At 40.8% G+C, this 21453-nt stretch overlaps 1 protein-coding gene across 1 annotated transcript in view; it reads right to left on the reverse strand.

Moving 5' to 3' along the window:
* The window catches only part of CDH8 (cadherin 8), a 397524-nt gene that overhangs the window by 196884 nt on the left and 179187 nt on the right, over positions 1–21453 (reverse strand). The window contains exon 4 of the mRNA XM_069548935.1: positions 2979–3098. Coding sequence (XP_069405036.1) covers positions 2979–3098 — 120 coding nt within the window. The remainder of the gene's footprint in view (positions 1–2978; positions 3099–21453) is intronic.

The following is a 21453-nucleotide window of genomic DNA, read 5'->3' on the forward strand; positions in this document are numbered from 1 at the left end:
CTCTACTTCCTTCTGTACTCTGGCTGCTTGAGTTAAAAACCTTAACTGCATTCAACCAGTATTTATTAAGTAACTTCTATGTACATGCTTCAAGTATCATTTCTCTCCAGTGTATTTCCACAACAGTACCAGAATACACTTTCTAAAATATGAATCAGATAACTTTGTATCTGTCAAATTGGACATGATAAGGCTAAAATGAATATGTGTTGAGATTAAACACTCATTATGCTGAGTGAAAATGTACATATTAAATGTTGCTGACAACATTTAATTAAGCAAATAGCAATATATGTCAAATGAGATTTAAAGTTGCCCAAATACTCTGACTTAGTACTAGGCTTTTATTCTCTGTACTTCATGGTAAGTTATTCCTAAAGATATAAATTATTTAAATGGCATCATCATGCTTCCTTGTATTTATGTTGAAAAAAAAAATCTGTCTGCCAAAATGGATTGTGAGATATTGTAGGCTGAGATTAGCCTTTGTGAATTTGTCTCCTTATATCTAACTTGCTTCCTGGCACATACTGAATGCTGATTTGGACATTTGTTGGAAGGTAAAAACTTACAGTTATAAAATAAAAGTCCCGGGGATATAATGTTCTGTGTGGTGGTGCTAGGGGTTAAGAATCTGCCTGCCGATGCAGGAGACTTAAGAGACTCAGGTTCAATCCCTGGGTTGGGAAGATCCCCTGGAGAAGGGCATAGCAACCCACTCCAGTATTCTTGTCTGGAGAATCCCATGGAAAGAGGAGCCTGGTGGGCGACTGTTCATAGGGTCACACAGAGTCAGACACACCTGAAGCGACTCAGCACAGCATGGCACATGATGTCTATAATTACTAGCACTGTGTCATATATTTAGAAGTTGCCAAGATCCTAAAATTTCTCATCAAAAGAAAAAAAATACAACTGTGTGGTGATGGATGTTAACCAGACTTATTCTGATAATCACTTCACAATATACGCTGTGCTGCACTCAATCATGTCTGACTCTTTGACACCCCATGGACTGTAGCCTGCCAGGCTCCCCTGTCCATGGGGATTCTCCAGACAAGAATACTAGAGTAGGTTGCCATGCCCTCCTCCAGGGAATCTTCCCAACCCAGGGATCAAACCTAGGTCTCCCATGTTGCAGGTGGATTCTTTACCACCTAAGCCACCAGGGAAGCTCACCTGGGCTTCAGTATTCTTATACTGAAGTGAGTAGCCTATCCTTTCTCCAGGGGAACTTCCCAACCCAGGAATCGAACTACGGTCTCCTGCATTGCAGATGGATTCTTTACCAGCAGAGCTACCACGGAATCCCTATTAAGTCTTTATGCTATACATCTGAAACTAATATAACACTATGTATCAATTGTTTCTCAATATCTTCTCAATATACTTTCTCAATAATTGTTTCTCAATATATTACACTGTAAATAGTGAACCAAAAGATTCAAATAAACAAAAAAAATAGCCAAGGAGCGAAGAGGAAATTATTCAATTTCACTTAAGGAGTTAGTACTTCTCTGTTTTGCGAATGCCGCTATACCATAACTCTTGCCATTGAAAAGAGAAGTTGGAAGATGTCTGACAGTGGCTTTGAAATTAAAGCCCTGGGTGTGAGTCCCAACCCTGGTCCCATCTCTCACTGTGACTCTGGCCGAGCAGTAGGACATCTCCAGATGTTTCTCTCTTCCCTTAAAATTCAGAGCTGACCACCTTCTCTACTCTTCCCCAGGGTCATCAAAGAGGACAAAGGAGATGGCATCTATAGCAGACTTCTTCACTAAGGAAACCCGTATGTGATTATGCCCCTGATTAATGTCTTTTACAAGAGTTATTTCCTGTTTCTGAATCTAAATTCAATTTTAAGCCATGACCTATTTATGTATAGATACACTTTTTCTCACTTTTAAATGCATGAGGATTTTTCTTTGAATTAAAAAAAATGATAAGAAGCTCTAAATTTTTAATTTAATTAATAATTGACTTAATAGTAAGACATGAAAATTCATCTCAATACTGCTGAAAACTCATGAATCAAAGTAACAAATGCATATGCGCCCACATATTGAACTTTTCTATTTGAAAGTCTGCAGACAAAATCACCAGATGCAGGAAAAAAACTGTACCCAAAAGATGATGCTATTTTAAGTAATTTTAAAATATGCTATAAAAATCATGATTATAAAAAGTCTGACACAGTGTCTTTACTCTCTTGCTACACTGTTAAATTAAACAATAAAAGATATATCTTCATTTACAAAAACTGTTATTTTATGAACTTATCTGCCAAATCATTAAAAACAGATTTTTTTGTTTGCCTGTTTTATTTTTTTTAATAACTTATTTCCTGTTTGCTAAAATCTATACCATTGAACTCAGGATACTCGTTGCATTTAATATTGGCAAAAATGATAATATTTTCATGAGAGTTCTAGTACACAGATATCAGAATCCTGTTTAACAAATGAGGAATCTAGTAACAAATATAATAATATCCATGCATGAAATGATTACCACATGCCATGTACTGTGTGCTGAATATTTATTGGTTCATCTGATCTTTATAAGGCTATGAGGAAGGTTCCACTCCACTTCTTAGATGTGTGAGTTGAAACTTAGAAATCTTTATAAATGTTACTTGCCAAGCATTTTGCAGCCAATAAGTAATTGTATTTATTCTTAATCTGATATCTAAGTCGGCCTGAGGTATAAGCACACTTTTTTCCTAGGGATGAACAACAGTGCCAGGCCATCTGTTAAACAGGTGATATTCTACAAAGCATCTGCAATTCATTTTAATATGTATCAAAATGATTGTCAGGCTTGCCATGTACCTGGCACTGCACAGGAATAACACATTCAAATGTTACTGATAGGCAGTGAAGTTCCTTAACCAGAGCATTTCATAATCCACATCCCAAGAAAAGTGTTTCCCTGAAGCAATGACATAGTAAATAGAATTCAAAATTTAGGCCACAAACCTGTTTCAGGCTCAATGGAAAAATAAGGTTGCCCTTCCAAGATGCTATAAACCAACTTCGCACTGTTTCCATAAACTGGGTCATCAGCATCAGTAGCTGTTACATTAGTGACAGACGTACCTAAAAAAAAAAAGGAAAAGAAAAAGAGAAAATAAGAATTAACACATTATTCTTTGCCAAGAGCTGAATTTTGTTAAGGATATTATACAGAAATCCATGTGTGGTAATGAGGAAGAAAAGAAATGTTTTTAAAAATATGGAGATAAACTATCATAACTTCAACTATATACAAGCCTTTTAAAAGACAGAGTACTGCTAAGTTGATGTACTATATAAAGACAGCTCTTTTAGAATCTGTATTATTCAAGATTCCTTTGTAGTTTTCATTTGAAAGATACCTATCAGATTCGTGGGCTTAGAGAATATGAAAAGGATACATATCAAAGAAATATGAAACATAAGGTTAATAATATGATGGATATAAAATGTAACACTTAAGTTCTCCAAAAAGCACAACTGAATTTACTTGGAAAAACTGGCTGCTGAAAAAGCTGCACAGAATATGAAAGGAATATCTTATCCCATCTTATTTATTTCCTCAAAATATAAAATTACATTGGGCTACTAATTAATCATATTTAGATAACTGGGCCTATGGATAACAGAATCAAAACTTTTTTTCCCCCAGATTAATTTTCCATTTTTATTCACTCATTCATTTAGCCATTGAATACATTAAGCTTGCCTGAAACGAAGTCAAAATTTATACTCGAGAAGCTTACAGTTTGGTGGTAGGAGGGAAGAGGGGAGACAAATCCAGCTAAAGGCACTGACACTGAGTTTGGACCTCTCACTTAATCCAGCACAAACCAGATATGGTCAGGGACAGCTTTCTGAGAGGCATTGTACTTGAGTGGAATTACGAAAGGTGAAAGACGCTTACTCCTTGGAAGGAAAGTTATGACCCACCTAGATAGCATATTCAAAAGCAGAGACATTACTGTGCCAACAAAGGTCCATCTAGTCAAGTCTATGGCTTTTCCAGTGGTCATGTATGGATGTGAGAGTTGGACTGTGAAGAAGGCTGAGCACCGAAGAATTGATACTTTTGAACCGTGGTGTTGGAGAAGACTCTTGAGAGTCCCTTGGACTGCAAGGAGATCCAACCAGTCCATTCTGAAGGAGATCAGCCTTGGGTGTTCTTTGGAAGGACTAATGCTAAAGCTGAAACTCCAATACTTTGGCCACCTCATGTGAAGAGTTGACTCGTTGGAAAAGCCTCTGATGCTGGGAGGGATTGGGGGCAGGAGGAGAAGAGGACGACAGAGGATGAGATGGCTGGATGGCATCACCGACTCGATGGACGTGAGTTTGAGTGAACTCCGGGAGTTGGTGATGGACAGGGAGGCCTGGTGTGCTGCGGTTCAAGGGGTCACAAAGAGTCAGACACAACTGAGTGACTGAACTGAACTGAACTGAACTGATGAAAGGTGGGTAGAGTTTAACCAGGAAAAGAACAGCAGGGAAGGAATTTTAAGCATGAGTAAAAACAAAGTAGTCTGAGAGACTGTGTTAAATTCTGGGAAATACTGAAAGTGGGGAGAAACTGGAGAAGTCTGGTGTGCTAATGAGAAGCATGTTTTATGAGGGCAGGGTCCATGGCTTCCTCACTAAGTGTCAGACATGTAATGATTATTGAACATACATTTGCTAACTGAATGGATGCACAAATGAATAAATCATCTGATGATTTCATAAAGAATGGTAAGTATCACAAATGAGCTTCCTAGAAATAGATTCTAAGATGAAGATTTCTTGAATTTTTACTGAGGAGTTCCTTAGATCAGTATATTAATGCATATATACAGAATCTAGAAAAATGGTACTGATGAACCTATTTACAGGGCAGGAATAGAGACCCCAACACAGAGAACAGGCTTGTAGACATAGATATAGAAGGAGAGGGTGGGACGGATTGAGAGGATAGCATTGACATATATATATACACACTATAATGTGTAAAGCTGGAGAAGGAAATGGCAACCCACTCCAGTATTCTTGCCATGAATCCCATGGTTAAAGGAGCCTCGTAGGCTATAGTCCAGGGAGTCGCAAAGAGTCCAACACAGCTTAGTGACTACTAACAACTGTGTAAAGTAGATAGCTAGTGGGAAGCTGCTGGATAATACAGGGAGCTCAACCTGGTGCTCTGTGATAACCTAGAGGGGTGGGGTGGGGTGGGCGGGAGGTTCTAGAGGGAGGGGACGTAAACTCATGGGCTTCCCAGGTGGCTCAGTGGTACAGAACCTGCTTGTCAATCCAGGAGCCACGGGTTTGATCCTTGGGTCGGAGAGATTCCCTGGAGGAGGGCATGGCAACCCAATCCAGTATTCTTGCCTTGAGAATCCCATAGACAGAGAAGCCTGATCATGGGGTCTCAGAGAGTCAGACACAACTGAGCAACTGAGCGTGCATGCATGGCTGATTCATATTGTTGTATGGCAGAAAGCAACATAACACTGTAAAGCAATTATCCTCCGATTTTTAAAAAAAGTGTCTGCAGGAAAGCGGAAAGAAGGAGCTCTAAGGCAGTGATGCAGTTACAACAAAGACCTCAGTGGACTCCCCTCTAGAGTTGGGATGGTCAGTGAGGAAATCCAACCAGGACATTATACTCCAGCACTGACCAGTTTTTGGCTGTGGGAACCTCCCTCAGAATGGAGGTTTGGCCCTGGTCCAGGCGGCTGTCTTCAGCTGAGAGATCATCAGCCCTGGCCTGTCAATAGTCAACACGTCCCGCAGCTGAGGGAAGAGTGTTTTAAACCTGAAGGGAGCTGTGGGTGGATCTGAGCAGCATTTCTGTTTGCTGAAACAAGGTAGAGCTTCTGAAAGATCTTGCCAATCAGAATCTGTTTTTGAAGCGTGTTGAATTATGGTCACTACATAGGAAAATGTAATGTTTGTCGAGCAGTTGATCATCCTGTAAAACGAATTTTTACTCGGCATGATGATTCAGAGGGTCTACAAAAATCTACAGCTAGAGATAAAAAATGCTCTGAATGTGTTGTGTAATACATTCCACCAGACACTGGGAACAGTATCAAAAAAATAAATAAGTAAAGACTCACTTTCACAAGTAGCTCATCAACTAGCTGGTGAAATGAGCACATGAAAGCACAATATTTGCAGTTATTTGAATATTGTGTGGGATGGAGAAGAATAGGAGGAAAGACATTCCAGGTGAGAGGAGGATAGTAAGATAGACATGACTAGGTTTCTGTTAGGAAGAGAGATATCTGGAAAAGGCAGTCATTAAAACTAAAGTTGGAGAAGCAAACAGAACAAAATATAAGGGCATATAAATGTCAAGATGGGGAGAGCTGGCTTCATCCTGTAGAAAAGACAGGCGATCCATCATTTGCAATCAACCCTATGTAGGAGGCTCCTCCATTAGTACTTCCAGATTCAATTGGAGGCAGAGATATAGAACGGTAGGAGATGAGACAAGTTATGAGGTTTACAGGTATAGTCCAAATAAGAGATGATAAAACATTGACACTGGGTAATGACAATGGTGGCTCAGAGGTTAAAGCATCTGTCTGCAATGCGGGAGACTTGGGTTCTATCCCTGGGTCGGGAAGATCCCCTGGAGCAGGAAATGGCAACCCACGCCAGTATTCTTGCCTGGAGAATCCCATGGACGGAGGAGCCTGGTGGGCTACAGTTCATGGGGTTGCAAAGAGTCGGACACGACTGAGCGATTTCATTTTCAATGACAATAAATACGAGTCTTAATGCTGATTCTCTTGTTTTGGTCCTTGCACTAATTTGACCTAAAATGTTCCACTGGAGGTAAGCTGATGATGCTTTTGAACTGTGGTGCTGGAGAAGACTCTTGAGAGTCCCTTGGATGGCAAGAAGTTCAAATCAGTCAGTCCTAAAGGAAATCAATCTTGAATATTCACTGAAAGGACTGGTGCTGAAGCAGAAGATACAATACTTTGGCCACATGATGCAAAGAGCCAACTCATTGGGAAAGACCCTGATGCTGGGAAATTTGAGGGTAGGAGGAGAAGAGGGCAACAGCGGATGAGATGGTTGGATGGCATCACTGATTCAATGGACATGAGTTTGAGCAAACTCCAGGAGATGGTGAAGGACAGGGAAGCCTGGTATGCTTCAGTTCATGGGGTTGAAAAGAATCAGACATGAGTTAGCAACTGAACAACAACAAAGCTGAGTATTTTCGCAACTTTTCTCTAAGATTAAAATTAATTCAGGAGAGGTTTGTTGTTGTTGTTGTTTTTTAATGAATCACAAGAAAAAGATGCAGGATTTACTAAAAGAACTGAGTTCAGAGACTAATCTGAAAGGGCGAACTCTTTCTTCCCTGCAGAAGGCCATGAGATAACTTCTGTTTTTGTTTTGCTAGGTTGTGTTTTTACTTAGATTTTGCTTTTAGGAGAAATTACTTCCCCCATTATGAAATAATAACACATTAACAGAAAAATAAAGTCAAGCTCTGTACTCTGTGTCAGGCTGTTAGTGAGTGTGTGCATTTCAAACTAGTCTGTTTAGGCTGGAAAAAGAGAAGTGATAAAGTGAAAAAATTCTGTTATCAACAGAGTTACCTTCTAGTGGGGGGACTCTAAAATTAAGAAATGCCTTCATAGAGAAAATAAATAAATCTAGATAGCGTCTGAACAATGACAAACCCTGTGTATATTTGTGGGGTGACTGTATTCGGGCAGAGTAGCCTGGGTTTCATTCTCCTCCAGTGGCTCAGCAGTAAAGAATCTGCCTGCAATGCAGCAGACCCAGGTTCAATCCCTAGGTCGAGAAGATCCCTTGAAGGAGGGCATGCCAACCCACTCCAGTACTCCTGCCTGGAGAATCCCATGGACAGAGGAGCCTGACTGTCAACAGTCCACGGGGTTGCAAAGAGTCAGACACGACTGAATGACTAAGCAGCAGCGTGGCGTTAAGTTTCACAGATGGAATATTTATATGTGAAATGTTCTGATGTAAGTGCCTTTTCTCTTCGGACCAATCATTTAACTTGTCTTCGCTCTGGATTTCAAGTCTACAACAAATGCTAAAATTACTGTGAGGGTCCAGCAAAATTATATAGACAGAGGCTAGAACAGAAATTACCATATGCTAAGTCTGTGAGTACCAACTCTGCTTACGTGTTAGTATCCAGCTTTGAAAAATATTTGGATCCCTAGCGTCGCTTTCAAATCTGTGGGATGACAATACAGGGATGAAGGTGGAGCAGTTTTTAAAGTCTTCTCAGGCAATCCCAATGTAAAGCCATACTTCAGATAAACTCTAATGGAAACCAGGCTTTTTGAAATTTAACTTCACTCTTCTCCATAGAAGCATTAATTTTCTATCCTGATTACTGTGAAGAACTTTTGCTCAGATTTGTTTATAAAATGAAGCAACTTTTAAATCACTCTGCTGAATGAATAGTCACAGAGATTGCTCAGTCGCTCAGTCATTTCTGACTCTTTGCAATTCCATGGACTGCTGCCTGCCAGGTTCCCGAGTTCATCATTTACATGCTCTGCCCTGTGAGTCATTGTTTTCATATACAAAAGCAATAATCTGGGGACTTCCCTGGCAGTCCAGTGGTTAAGACTTCTCCTTGCAATGCAGGGGACGGGAATTTGATCTCTGGTCTGGGAACTAAGATTCCACATAACTTGGAGCAACTAAGCCCATGTGCCCCAACTACTGAGCCCAGGAGCCACAACTGAAAACTCCACGTGATGCGACCAAAGATCCTACATGATGCAATGAAGAGTCTATGCGCCACAACTAAGACCCAATACAGCCTAATTAATTAATCAATTTTTTAAAAAACAATTTTTTTATTCTTCAAACCTCAAAGCTTTGTGCAAGAAACAAATGAGATAATAGTGAGAGAGTAGTAGCTGAAAAGATAACTTTAGAGTCAAACTGTCTTGAACCAGAACACTTGTTTTATATTCCATGCTTAACTTTTATAGGTTCTATGTCCTTGTGCAAGTAACAAAACTTTCCTAAGCTTGAGCTCTTTAATCTGTTAAAAAGGAAGTTAATAGAAATTGTTATATCCTAGGCTTTTTCTTGTGATTCATTCAAAAAAAAAAAAAAACTCTCCTGAATTAATTTTAATCTTAGACAAAAGTTGCAAAAAAATAGTTCCTGTATACCCCTTACTCAGCTTTGTTGTTGTTCAGTCACTAACTCATGTCTGATTCTTTTCAACCCCATGAACAGGCTTCCCTGTCCTTTACCATCTCCTGGAGTTTGCTCAAACTCATGTCCATTGAATCAGTGATGCCATCCAACCATCTCATCCTCTGTCGCCCTCTTCTCCTCCTACCCTGAATCTTTCCCAGCATCAAGGTCTTTCCCAATGAGTTGGCTCTTTGCATCATGTGGCCAAAGTATTGTATCTTCTGCTTCAGCACCAGTCCTTTCAGTGAATATTCAAGATTGATTTCCTTTAGGACTGACTGATTTGATCTTCTTGCCGTCCAAGGGACTCTCAAGAGTCTTCTCCAGCACCACAGTTCAAAAGCATCATCAGCTTACCTCCAGTGGAACATTTTAGGTCAAATTAGTGCAAGGACCAAAACAAGAGAAGTATCATATGACTATCAATCCCACTCCTGGCATATATCCAGACAAAATTATAATTCAAAAAGATAAATGCACCCCTATGTTCATAGCAACACTACTTCCAAGAGCCAAGACAAGGTGACAACCTAAATTTCCAACAACAAATGAAGATGAAGATGTGGTACATATGACAGGGGAACACTACTCAGCCATCAACATCGAATAATGCCATCTGCTACAGCATGAGTGCAACAGAGATTATCACACTAAGTAAAATAAATCAGAAAGACAAATACCATGATAGCATTTATGTGTGGAATCTAAAATATGATGCAAACGAACCTACCTATGGAACAGAAAAAGAATCAGAAACATGTGGATTGGTGGTTGCCAAAGGGGTGGGGGTGGGAGAGGAATGAACCGGGAGCTTGGGATTAGCAGATGCAAAGTGGTATGTGTAGAACAGGTAGACAGCAAGGCCCTCCTGTATAGCACAGGGAAATATATTCAATATCCTGTGAAAAAACCATAATGGAAAAGGAAAAAATAGTAGCTTATTTTCTTAAATTTGGAAGAGGAAACACAAACAGACATTCTCAAATGTAGCAAGTTAAAAAACACACAATCTCCTGTTCACCCATCTAGTCAATTTCATATCCATTTCCTCGGTGGCATAAAATTGCTCAAAAATACAATGTGTTTTGATGTAGCAGGCACAAGACCAGGCACTGGGCACATCCTTAGTACAACTGTCTTAGAGTTACTTGAGTGAATCCCTCCCATGTTTGAATGTCGCATCTCCTACTCCATACAAATCCCACACGCTGGCCGAGAAGAACCACTGGGCTGAGGACTGTAACAAAGCTAAGACAAGCCTTTATCCACATCCTCCCTCAAGATCTTTCTGCCTGATATCTGGCTTCTTGGGAAATCCGCATCCTTTAGCTTCAGACACCTGGAAATGAAAAGGCAGCACTCCTTTCCGTCAAGGATGATATTTCTCCTAATAGTGATTCAAGACTGTTGACGCACCTGTACACTGGAATAGATGTGCATGGAGCTTTTGTGGACGCATTTGTCAAGTGATTACCCAGAGTGGGGAAAATGGATGCTTTGAGGTTAATCTTGCAGCAGAAAAGATTTCTAGTCAAGCTGTGGTGCAGGCTCCTCCACGGGAATGCATGCAGAATGCAGACCACGGAGGCAAATTGAAAAGTGTAAACCTTGCAGGATAGTGTTTCTTCAAAGCGGCGTGTGTTGGTGTGTGATAAATAGGACCCTGAGTAATACCCAGGAAATACAACAACAGGATTCTCTGTTTGTGTTTTCATTTGGAACTGTTTCTGTCCCTTGGTTGACGGTACAAGAGCCTCATTTAGCTAGTGACTATAAATTTGACACCGTGCCATTTCTCCAAGAAAGCCCCTATTATAATCCAACTTGATTCGGATCCTAATTATAATAATATAGCTGTTGTATTTCCAGCTGTTTTTCAACAAACATGATCCCTGTCATCACAATTCATACTGCCAGTGTCAAGTCAAGTGTGAACGGCGTCAATCCCAAGGTGAAGTCCGCTTTTAATAAACCCATATTTTTTCTGCATTTAGCTTCTTGGTTAAATGCAATTGGCTTGGATTTCAATTAACACGGTGCTCCCAGAATCCTTTGCCTCTGGCCATACCTGAAAGTTCCTTCCCATTAGCAACAAAACGCACCCGTCTCTCCCCTATAATGACAGCACACACTACAAGGAAAATTAACCATTAAAATTTTTACACTGTCAGGGTAGAGGTTCCAGCTTGCTGACAAACTAAGATGAAAGGCCTTCGGGAAAATAAGATGTTGGGGTTTTGGGTAGTGCGGCTCTGTTAGTGAGGCTCTACTTTTTTATGAGCAAGTCAGCACACCAAGTCTGCACATTATTCAGAAAGAAAAATGCTGGTGCTGACACCCTGAGCGGAAAAACAAAGGTTTGGTGCAGCGTGAAAACGTGCACACTGGAAAAGCTAAAACCCTTATGATGAGAAGAACACAGACCCCATTTGCAAAGACTCATTTGCAATACATTTTCAGAGAATAAGCATTTCAATAGCAGGTGAAAAATAAAACAGCTGACCTTACTAGCTGAAACTCAGAAAGGTGTGCACAACGGGCCCTCCCAGGAACATCTCCCAAATCTGACTTGCCCTTTCAGCTACCCTGGTCCAAATTCAGTATGGACAACCCCCAGACAGGGTAACTGGCATTACTATCTGAAAATACATTCTTTAAATAGTCACACTTTCCAAAGCTCATAGGCCTAACAGGTAACAACAACTTATGCAATGCCTTCATTATTTTAATAAAATTGAGCCCTCAACCCATTTCCCCTCACCTTCCTTATTAATTCCCCCAAGCAGTAGGCAACACAAGAGGTAATGGGGCACAGGTGTTAATGACAACCCTTTGGGGTTGCTGTTGCACCGCAGAGCAATAATTTCATGATACCCATGTAACTTGTTGACGTTTAAATTATCGCTTACTAGAAGCTGAAGCATCTGGCCCTGCAGGTTTTAAATGTGTCATGCGAAGTCCATTTTTTTTTTTTTTTCGTCTTATCAAACCTGGGATTCCTGTGCCTGCACTTTTAGAGGTGTTTTTTTTTTCCCCCCTGTTTGTTTGTTGGGTCCGAGCAGAGACATTGTATACTTAAGGAAAAAAAAAAATCAGAGAAATAAATGCAGGCAGCCAATATCCCTTTTTCTTCACATCTCTCTAACTGATATCATAGGCTTGAACATTTGTTTCTCCTGAAGGGACTCAAGCAAACTCCCAAAGTGGGGAAGATGACCTAAACCTTACTGATATTTTTTTTTCCCATTTTGCTATTTAATTATAGAAGACACACACCAAATATCCAAACCTTAAGGGGTCTTCAGAGGAGGAAAAGGATTAAACATGGATCAGTAAAAATTGCAGCCTATTTATTTTAACCCTGTATATGGAGAATTCCTCCCCATCTAAGTTCTGAGGGAAATAAATAGTGAATTGTACCATCTGACTGTTCATTCACCTATAAGCAGGAAGGTTTCCACTTCCTTCTAGGAATCTGTGCTATGACCTACTGTTGGCTAATTAGGAAAGTTACATCAGGGCACTAACAGACAATCTAACCTTCCCTTTGGATGGTGATGGATCTTGCAATTGAACAGGAAGATGAGGCGGTGTCCACCTGCCATGTCACTGCAGAAACCTCCCTTTGAAGACAAACAGCACATACTGCAATCTCGAACAGTCACTTCGCATGCTGTCTTCTTCCGCAGAGGCCTAACCATTGCTCTCTGGGTGTTTTCCTCCCATGCCAACTCAGCCTATAGTGCAGAGTCACTGCCAAACTCTACAGGCTCCAAATTGAATTTATTATGGGAACAGGGACAGACTCGAAACTGCAGTCGGGTGGATGGACAGCACCAAAATGTATCCTGTCATTTCTCTGGCTCTGTTTTGGAACATAAACTCGGGAAATAAAATGTGGTTTCCAGATTATATTCTGGAGCATTCTGAGGTATAAACTGTTTTGTAACTTAATGAAACAGCCCATACAGACTTAACAGGGTGTTTTTAAAATGAGCCTGGAAGTTTCTGGAACAATTATACACTTCAAAAGACACACTAGAGCACACAGATGTCTTCTCTTCACCCATGCAGCATTCTGGCAAACATCTGTAATGTGCATCGGGTGAGAGAAATGAAAAATATTGTATGAAAATGTGTAACTGTAAAATCTCAGCCCTTGTTTACTATGCACAGGAGGAAAAATGCCTTCTGGATCCTAGGCAAACAACGCCAGGATGGTGGCCTACCCACTGCTTCCGCAAACAGATAATGAGGACAATTGGAGGCCTGGTTGTGAAAACTAATAAGCTGTCTGTTTTACAGTTTCATGTGTATAAATAAACCCTTTCAGAATCTGAATGACTCTTTTATAATATAACAGAGGGGGAAAAAAGTTTCTTTTCTTTTCTTAGGTGGCCTGTTCCCAGCAAGCAAGCCTTTGCTGTTCTGTTACCTATGGAACAAAATCCTATAACTGCTTAAGAAGTAAACTAGCATCATTTATGCTTTAGACTGACAGCTATTTCCAGCCTGACCTTGCACAATTACGCTACTGGTGGCACTGCAGGCATCTTCCGCAATGTGTCAGGACTGCAGTAGGCGGAAGGCTTCGTTGGTTCTGTTTTATTATCTGAGTTCGTTCATTCACTCACACAAAGGTGATTTGCATAGTATGCCCTGTGTGCAGGGCTCAGAGCTAGATGCAGAGGGTACAGGAATGTGCAGCAGATCCCAAGGTGCTGTCCCAACCGTATTTGAAGTTTCTTTTAGCAATGCCTTCACATGGTTTCACTTTATTACAGGAAAATGTGCAAATCTTTGCTAAGTTTAGAAGGCACGATGCAGTGGAAAACTCCTATATACTACAATTATAAGGTTAGAGGATTTTGTTCACCTTATCTTATTATTGTAAGACAGATCATATTCTACATCGATTTGCCACTCTCACACAGCGAGGACATTTTTTTTTAACATCTTTGAGGTTCAGATTCTTAATCTAAAAAATGGGAATGATACCACCCACATCAAGTTCTTATTCTAAGGCTCCTTAAAGCAGGGGTCCCCAGCCTCCAGGATCTAATGCCTGATGATCCGGGGTGGAACTGATGTAATGGTAATAGACATGAAGTGCACTGTAAATATAATGCACTGGAAACATCCCCAAAACCATCCCCTCACAGTCTTCCTTGGAAAAACTGTCTTTCAAGAAACTGGTCCCCGGTGCCAGAAAGATTGGGGACCGCTGGTATAGACACCACACAATCAACACTCCCTGGGTGAGGGGACACTGTATAAATCACAGCCCTGGGCTCTCAAGGGCATGTTACTACTTTATTTATATTGGATGAAGTGAGAATTTGGGGCCAAGTTGCATGAGAAAAAAAAATACAACCACGGCAATGGTTGTTCATATGTTATTCTTTCAGAATAGGCTTAATTTTCTAGTTAAAAGACAGGACTTTAAAAATTTTTTCAGTAGTGTGGCCGTGGCTACCCTCCCTTTCTTTCTGTTTTTTCTTTTATCCCCTAGTTTTATCGAGGTATAATTGACCAAAAAATTGCAGTATATTTAAAATCGTGTATAACATGATTTGATATGCCTATACATTGTGAAATGATTACCACAATCAACTTAATTAACACATCCATCACATCACAGAGTTACTTTTCTTCCCCCTACATGTGAAATACAAAATGAGTGACTCTCCCATCAAATTGCAAACCTGGCAACGTGAAAAGCCACTCAGCCGCTGTGCTATTGGGAAGGGAAAGTCCTAGACAAAACAGGCCTAATTGGGCAATCATTGCAGAGCTATGGATTCAAAGAGATTTAAAAAAAAAAAAAAAGTATTCACTAACTCAACCGAAATATGCCATCCTACCTAGGGGTTGTCATACTGAGTGAAGTAAGTCTGACAGAGAAGAAGAAATAGCTTATGGCATCCCTTTTATGTGAAATCTAAAAAGAAATGATACGAATGAAGGTATTTACAAAACAGAAACAGATTCGCAGACTTAAGAGAACAAGCTTACGGTTGGAGGAGTGGGGAGGAGAGGGGGAAGGGATAGCTAAAGGGTTTGGGATGGACAGGTTCACACTGCTATATTTAAAATGGATGACCAGCAAGGACCTACTGTGCAGCACAGGGAACTCTGCTCAATGTTATATAGCAGCCTGGAAGGGAGGTGGGTTTAGGGGAGAACAGATACATGTATACGGATGGCTGAGTCCCTTTGCTGTCCATCTGAAATGATCACAACATTGCTAATCAGCTATTCTCCAAAACAGAATAAAAGGTTTAAAAAATACGAGATTCTTCATGTTCAGCTAGCTAACACTGAGGTAAGCTGGACTGATCTCCTGTTTGGGCCATTTTGCAAAAGTTTTTATTGAGCTCTTGCAATGTATCAAGCTTTCTTGAAGGGCAGACTAGTGGGAAAGCAGAAAATTAAATAACCAACACAAATAATGTAAAATGATAAAGTGCTGTAGGTGAGGGACTTCCCTCATGGTCCAGTGGTTAAGACGCCTGCAATGAAGGGGATGTAGGTTCGGTTCCTGGTCACAGAACTAAGATCCCACGTGTAGGAGAGCAAGTAAGCCTGTGTCCTCAGCTACTGAGCTGGCACACCGCAGCTAGAGAGCCTGCATGCTGCAACTGAGACCCAACGCAGCCAAAAATTTTTAAAAAAGAAGAAGAAGCAGAGAAAGGTGAAAGAAAGGACCTGAATAACACAGGAGGGGAAACTAAATAGCTATAGCAAGGTTTCAAAGTGGAGGGGACACTGACATTGAGATTAGATTTTAAAAAAGGGTGATCTTGAGTCAAGGTTCAGAGGTGGGGTTGCAAATCAGATGGAATCCCCATGAAAGAGGTTAATCAGATTGGAGCTTAGAAAACTGGAAAGTTAGAGATGGGATTTGAACAGCATTTTTATACCAATTACCCAGAGTTCACTAATTTTCTCATTTTTTTTTTCCCCAACACAGTTGCTCAAACAAGTATTTTCCTATGATTCCTTAATACCTCCACCTAAGGTCACACCCAGATTCAAGATTTAGTTGATTCCTGAGCTGAGTCGTTTCTTCTTCTGAGCTCTAAAAATACTTTTTTTTGGATTGTCTCTTGGGGTACCTTTTACTTTTATATATAAACTGCAGTGCATATAGATTTTCGTCTTTCAGACTGAAAGCTTCTTCAAAACAATATTATTTCTTATTTGCTCAACTTTTCCTGCTAATCTTTTTCTCCAGAATTAATTCATTCCTCCTTAACGTAGCTTCATCCCTTTATCACATCATAAACACAGCTCTATGCTGTTCTACTTGTACAAATGCTAAGAATGGCCTAGTATGAAATATTTATTCATTTAATCTTTGCAAAAAGCCTTTGAGCATTTGTTATGATTATCTCCTTTCAAACAGGAAGGGATAAATCCTGTATTCAAAACCAGAAGTTTCCAAACTGGCCCTCATTACTACTACACAAGCACAGTACTCTAAGTGCAGAGAACATGGCCCAGTGTCCTGTTTTTCTCCTTAGCATCTCAGAAAGTGCCTTGAGTATAAATATCTATTAAGTGAGTAAATGGATGAATGCTGATTTTCTTCAGGAAGAAATATTTAGAAATGAATATGAGGTTCGTGACATTATACAGAAGACAGGGTTCAAGACCATCTCCATGGAAGAGAAATGCAAAAAAGCAAAATGGCTGTCTGGGGAGGCCTTACAAATAGCTGTGAAAAGAAGAGAGGCGAAAAGCAAAGGAGAAAAGGAAAGATATAAGCATCTGAATGCAGAGTTCCAAAGAAGAGCAAGAAGAGATAAGAAAGACTTCTTCAGCGATCAATGCAAAGAAATAGAGGAAAACAATACAATGGGAAAGACTAGAGATCTCTTCAAGAAAATTAGAAATACCAAGGGAACATTTCATGCAAAGATGGGCTCAATAAAGGACAGAAATGGTATGGACCTAACAGAAGCAGAAGATATTAAGAAAAGGTGGCAAGAATACATGGAAGAACTGTACAAAAAAAGATCTTCGTGACCCAGATAATCATGATGATGTGATCACTAATCTAGAGCCAGACATCTTGGAATGTGAAGTCAAGTGGGCCTTAGAAAGCATCACTACGAACAAAGCTAGTGGAGGTGATGGAATTCCAGTGGAGCTCTTTCAAATCCTGAAAGATGATGCTGTGAAAGTACTGCACTCAATATGCCAGCAAATTTGGAAAACTCAGCAGTGGCCACAGGACTGGAAAGGGTCAGTTTTCATTCCAATCCCAAAGAAAGGCAATGCCAAAGAATGCTCAAACTACTGCACAACTGCACTCATCTCACATGCTAGTAAAGTAATGCTCAAAATTCTCCAAGCCAGGCTTCAGCAATACGTGAACTGTGAACTCCCTGATGTTCAAGCTGGTTTTAGAAAAGGCAGAGGAACCAGAGATCAAACTGCCAACATCCGCTGGGTCATGGAAAAAGCAAGAGAGTTCCAGAAAAACATCTATTTCTGCTTTATTGACTATGCCAAAGCCTTTGACTGTGTGGATCACAAAAAACTGTGGAAAATTCAAGAGATGGGAATACCAGACCACCTAACCTGCCTCTTGAGAAATCTGTATGCAGGTCAGGAAGCAACAGTTAGAACTGGACATGGAACAATAGACTGGTTCCAAATAGGAAAAGGAGTGTGTCAAGGCTGTATATTATCACCCTGCTTATTTAACTTCTATGCAGAGTACATCATGAGAAACGCTGGACTGGAAGAAACACAAGCTGGAATCAAGATTGCTGGGAGAAATATCAATAACCTCAGATATGCAGATGACACCACCCTTGTGGCAGAAAGTGAAGAGGAGCTAAAAAGCCTCTTGATGAAAGTGAAAGAGGAGAGCGAAAAAGTTGGCTTAAAGCTCAACATTAAGAAAACGCAGATCATGGCATCTGGTCCCATCACTTCATGGGAAATAGATGGGGAAACAGTGGAAACAGTGTCAGGCTATTTTGGGGGGCTCCAAAATCACTGCAGATGGTGACTGCAGCCATGAAATTAAAAGACGCTTACTCCTTGGAAGAAAAGTTATGACCAACCTAGATAGTATATTCAAAAGCAGAGACATTACCTTGCTGACTAAGGTCTGTCTAGTCAAGGCTATGGTTTTTCCAGTGGTCATGTATGGATGTGAGAGTTGGACTGTGAAGAAAGCTGAGCGCCGAAGAATTGATGTGTTTGAACTGTGGTGTTGGAGAAGACTCTTGAGAGTCCCTTGGACTGCAAGGAGATCCAACCAGTCCATTCTGAAGGAGATCAACCCTGGGATTTCTTTGAAAGGAATGATGCTAAAGCTGAAACTCTAGTACTTTGGCCACCTCATGAGATGAGTTGACTCATTGGAAAAGACTCTGATGCTGGGAGGGATTGGGAGCAGGAGGAAAAGGGGACAACCGAGGATGAGATGGCTGGATGGCATCATGGACTCGATGGACATGAGTCTGGGTGAACTCTGGGAGATGGTGATGAACAGGGAGGCCTGGTGTGCTGTGATTCATGGGGTCACAAACAGTCAGACACGACTGAGCGACTGAACTGAACTGACAGCAGGTTGATCCACTGATAGTTTTAATTATATGTTATTTTTATTGTTTTGCCTTATTTTCATATTGTTAATTGTGGGTGAAGAAACAGTAGAGATTTTGGAACTTCTTAAAAGAGAGTAGTCATGGCAGAAAACAACAAAATTCCATAAAGCAATCATCCTTCAAATAAAAGTTTAAAAAAAGTGTAGTCATGATTTTGTCTTCGTAAAGAGTAACTCACATTTGTGGCTGTAAACAAAAGCTATTATGATATCAAACCTTTTTGTAAGCTCGTGAAAAGTTTCTATAGAAGAAACGATGAGGGATTTCCCTGGTGGCCCAGTGGTTAAGAATCTGCCTTTCAATACAGGGAATGCAAGTTTGAACCTTGGTCAGGAAACTATGATCCCACATGCTGAGGGGAAACTCAGGCACCGAAACTAGAGAAGACCATGCCCCACGATGAAGAGTTAGCATGCCGCAACGAAGACCCAGTACAGCCAAATTTTAAAAAATGAAGAAATGATGGACTGCCTCCAGGGTGGAACATGTCTTCACCAGGAGTAAGCACTGTCCCAAGAGTGATAGGTTGGTGCCTGCTTAGGGTTCACAAGCCTGTGCCAAGGATGTCTGCAGTCACATCCATGAAGGCTGATCATTAAGAGCCTAAGTCTGAGAACCAGGCATCAAAGCCAAGTTTATCATGGAGTGAATGAAGAGCTACAAGGCTCCCTTCCTCCCAGGGAAAGCACAGGTCTAGTAGAGAACTGGACTAGGAGATTCCATGAGAGCTCACACCAACAGTCACTTGATCAAAAAGGGTGGCAGAAATGGCCAGGGATGAGTTGGTGACAGAGGATGGAGAAGAGCCAGACTCTCCTGCCTGCACTCAGAGCTTGAAGCTGAGTGGACCTTTTTTGTGTATGTGAGGATTAAATCCCTCTGGAGTTGAGCCACAAGTACTTATTCTCATGGCTTTCTGCCCATCTTGCTAGTATGTGCTGAAGAAAATTCTGCTTAAACCAGAGAAAATAAGCAGAGATCGCATTTCTTGAATCTGAGCCACTACTTGCTAGATGTTCCGCTAGCATTACATAGGAAATCCCCTTAATCTCTATAAAAATATCACAAACAGGGTACCATGGACTACTGTTTTTGCACCCTCCCCGCTTCATATGTTGCTCATTCATGGATCAGAACCTTGTCAAGGCAAAGGGGCTAGCGTAACTCAGTGACATTAAAAAAACAAAAAAGACTAAGATCATAGCATCCAGGCCCATCACTTCATGGCAAACAGAAGGGGAAAAAGTGAAAGCAGTGACACTATCTTCTTGGGCTCCAAAATCACTGCGTATGGTGAATGCAGTCATGAAATTAAAAGATACTGCTCCCTGGAAGGAAAACTATGACGAACCCAGACAGTATATTAAAATGCAGAGACATTACTTTGCCAGTGAAGGTTCATATAGTCAAAGCGATGGTTTTTCCAGTAGTCATGTATGGATGTGAGAGCTGGGACTATAAAGAAAGCTGAGTGCCAAAGAATTGATGCTTTCAAACTGTGGTGCTGCAGAAGACTCTTGAAAGTCCCCTGGACTGCAAGGAGATCAAATCAGCCCATCCTAAAGGAAATCAACCATGAAGATTCATTAGAGGGACTGATGCTGATGGTGAAGCTCTGATACGTTGGCCACCTGACAGGAAGAGCCGACTCACTGGAAAAGACCCTGATGCTGGGAAAGATGGAAGGCAAAAAAAGAAAAGGGCAGTAGAGGATGAGATGGTTAGCGTCACCAACTCAATGGACATGAATCTGAGCAAACTCCAGGAGATACTGGAGGGCGGAAGAGATTGGGATACTGAAGTCCAAGGGGTGACAAAGAGTCAGTCACGACAGCGACTCAACAATATTCATATGTTGAGCTCCAAACCCTCAGTGGGATAGTATTAGGACATGGGACCTTTGGGAGACAATTAGTTCAAAAGGGTAAAGCCTCATAGTGAGGTTAGTGCCCTGATAAGAAGAGGAAAAGACAGCTTGCTTCTTCTCTTGTCTCTCTGCTCTCTACCATCTGAGGACACAGCAAGAAAATGAACATCTACAAACCGGGAAGCAGGTTCTCACCAGACGCCAGATCTGCTGGCCACTTGATCTTGGACTTCTAACCTCCAGAATTATGAGAAACAAATGTTGTTTCAGTCACTCAGTCTATTGTAATTTTTTTATAACAGCCTGAACTGATGACTAAGACACAGAGGATGGGGAGGGAGGGATAGTTGCTCAGTCGTGTCCAACTCTTCGTGACCCCATGGACTGTAGCCCACCAGGCTCCTCTGTCCATGGAATTCTCCAGGCAAGAATACTGCAGTGAGTTGCCACTTCCTTCTCCAAGACACAGAGTGCTTCTGTCTTTTATGACTGAGGTCTAGTTTATAATTGAAGAAGCTGGCATTCAAGTCCAGTTCCATCTGATCCAAAGACAACATTTCTACTCTATTAAAAAGAAAAAGGCATACATCATTCGTCTTTTGGTACCAGAGTATTTTAAATTAAGTTTTACTTATCATAAAAGCAGAGACGGTCAGTCTGAAAAAGGAGAGATATCACTTGGTCCTAATCCCAAATTCTGGTTAGGTCAGAAACAGTGAGACCATTATTTGTCTCCAACTATGTGTTACAC

The sequence above is a fragment of the Ovis canadensis genome, chromosome 14 (genome assembly GCF_042477335.2).
Source record: "Ovis canadensis isolate MfBH-ARS-UI-01 breed Bighorn chromosome 14, ARS-UI_OviCan_v2, whole genome shotgun sequence".
Classification (NCBI taxonomy): Eukaryota; Metazoa; Chordata; class Mammalia; order Artiodactyla; family Bovidae; genus Ovis; species Ovis canadensis.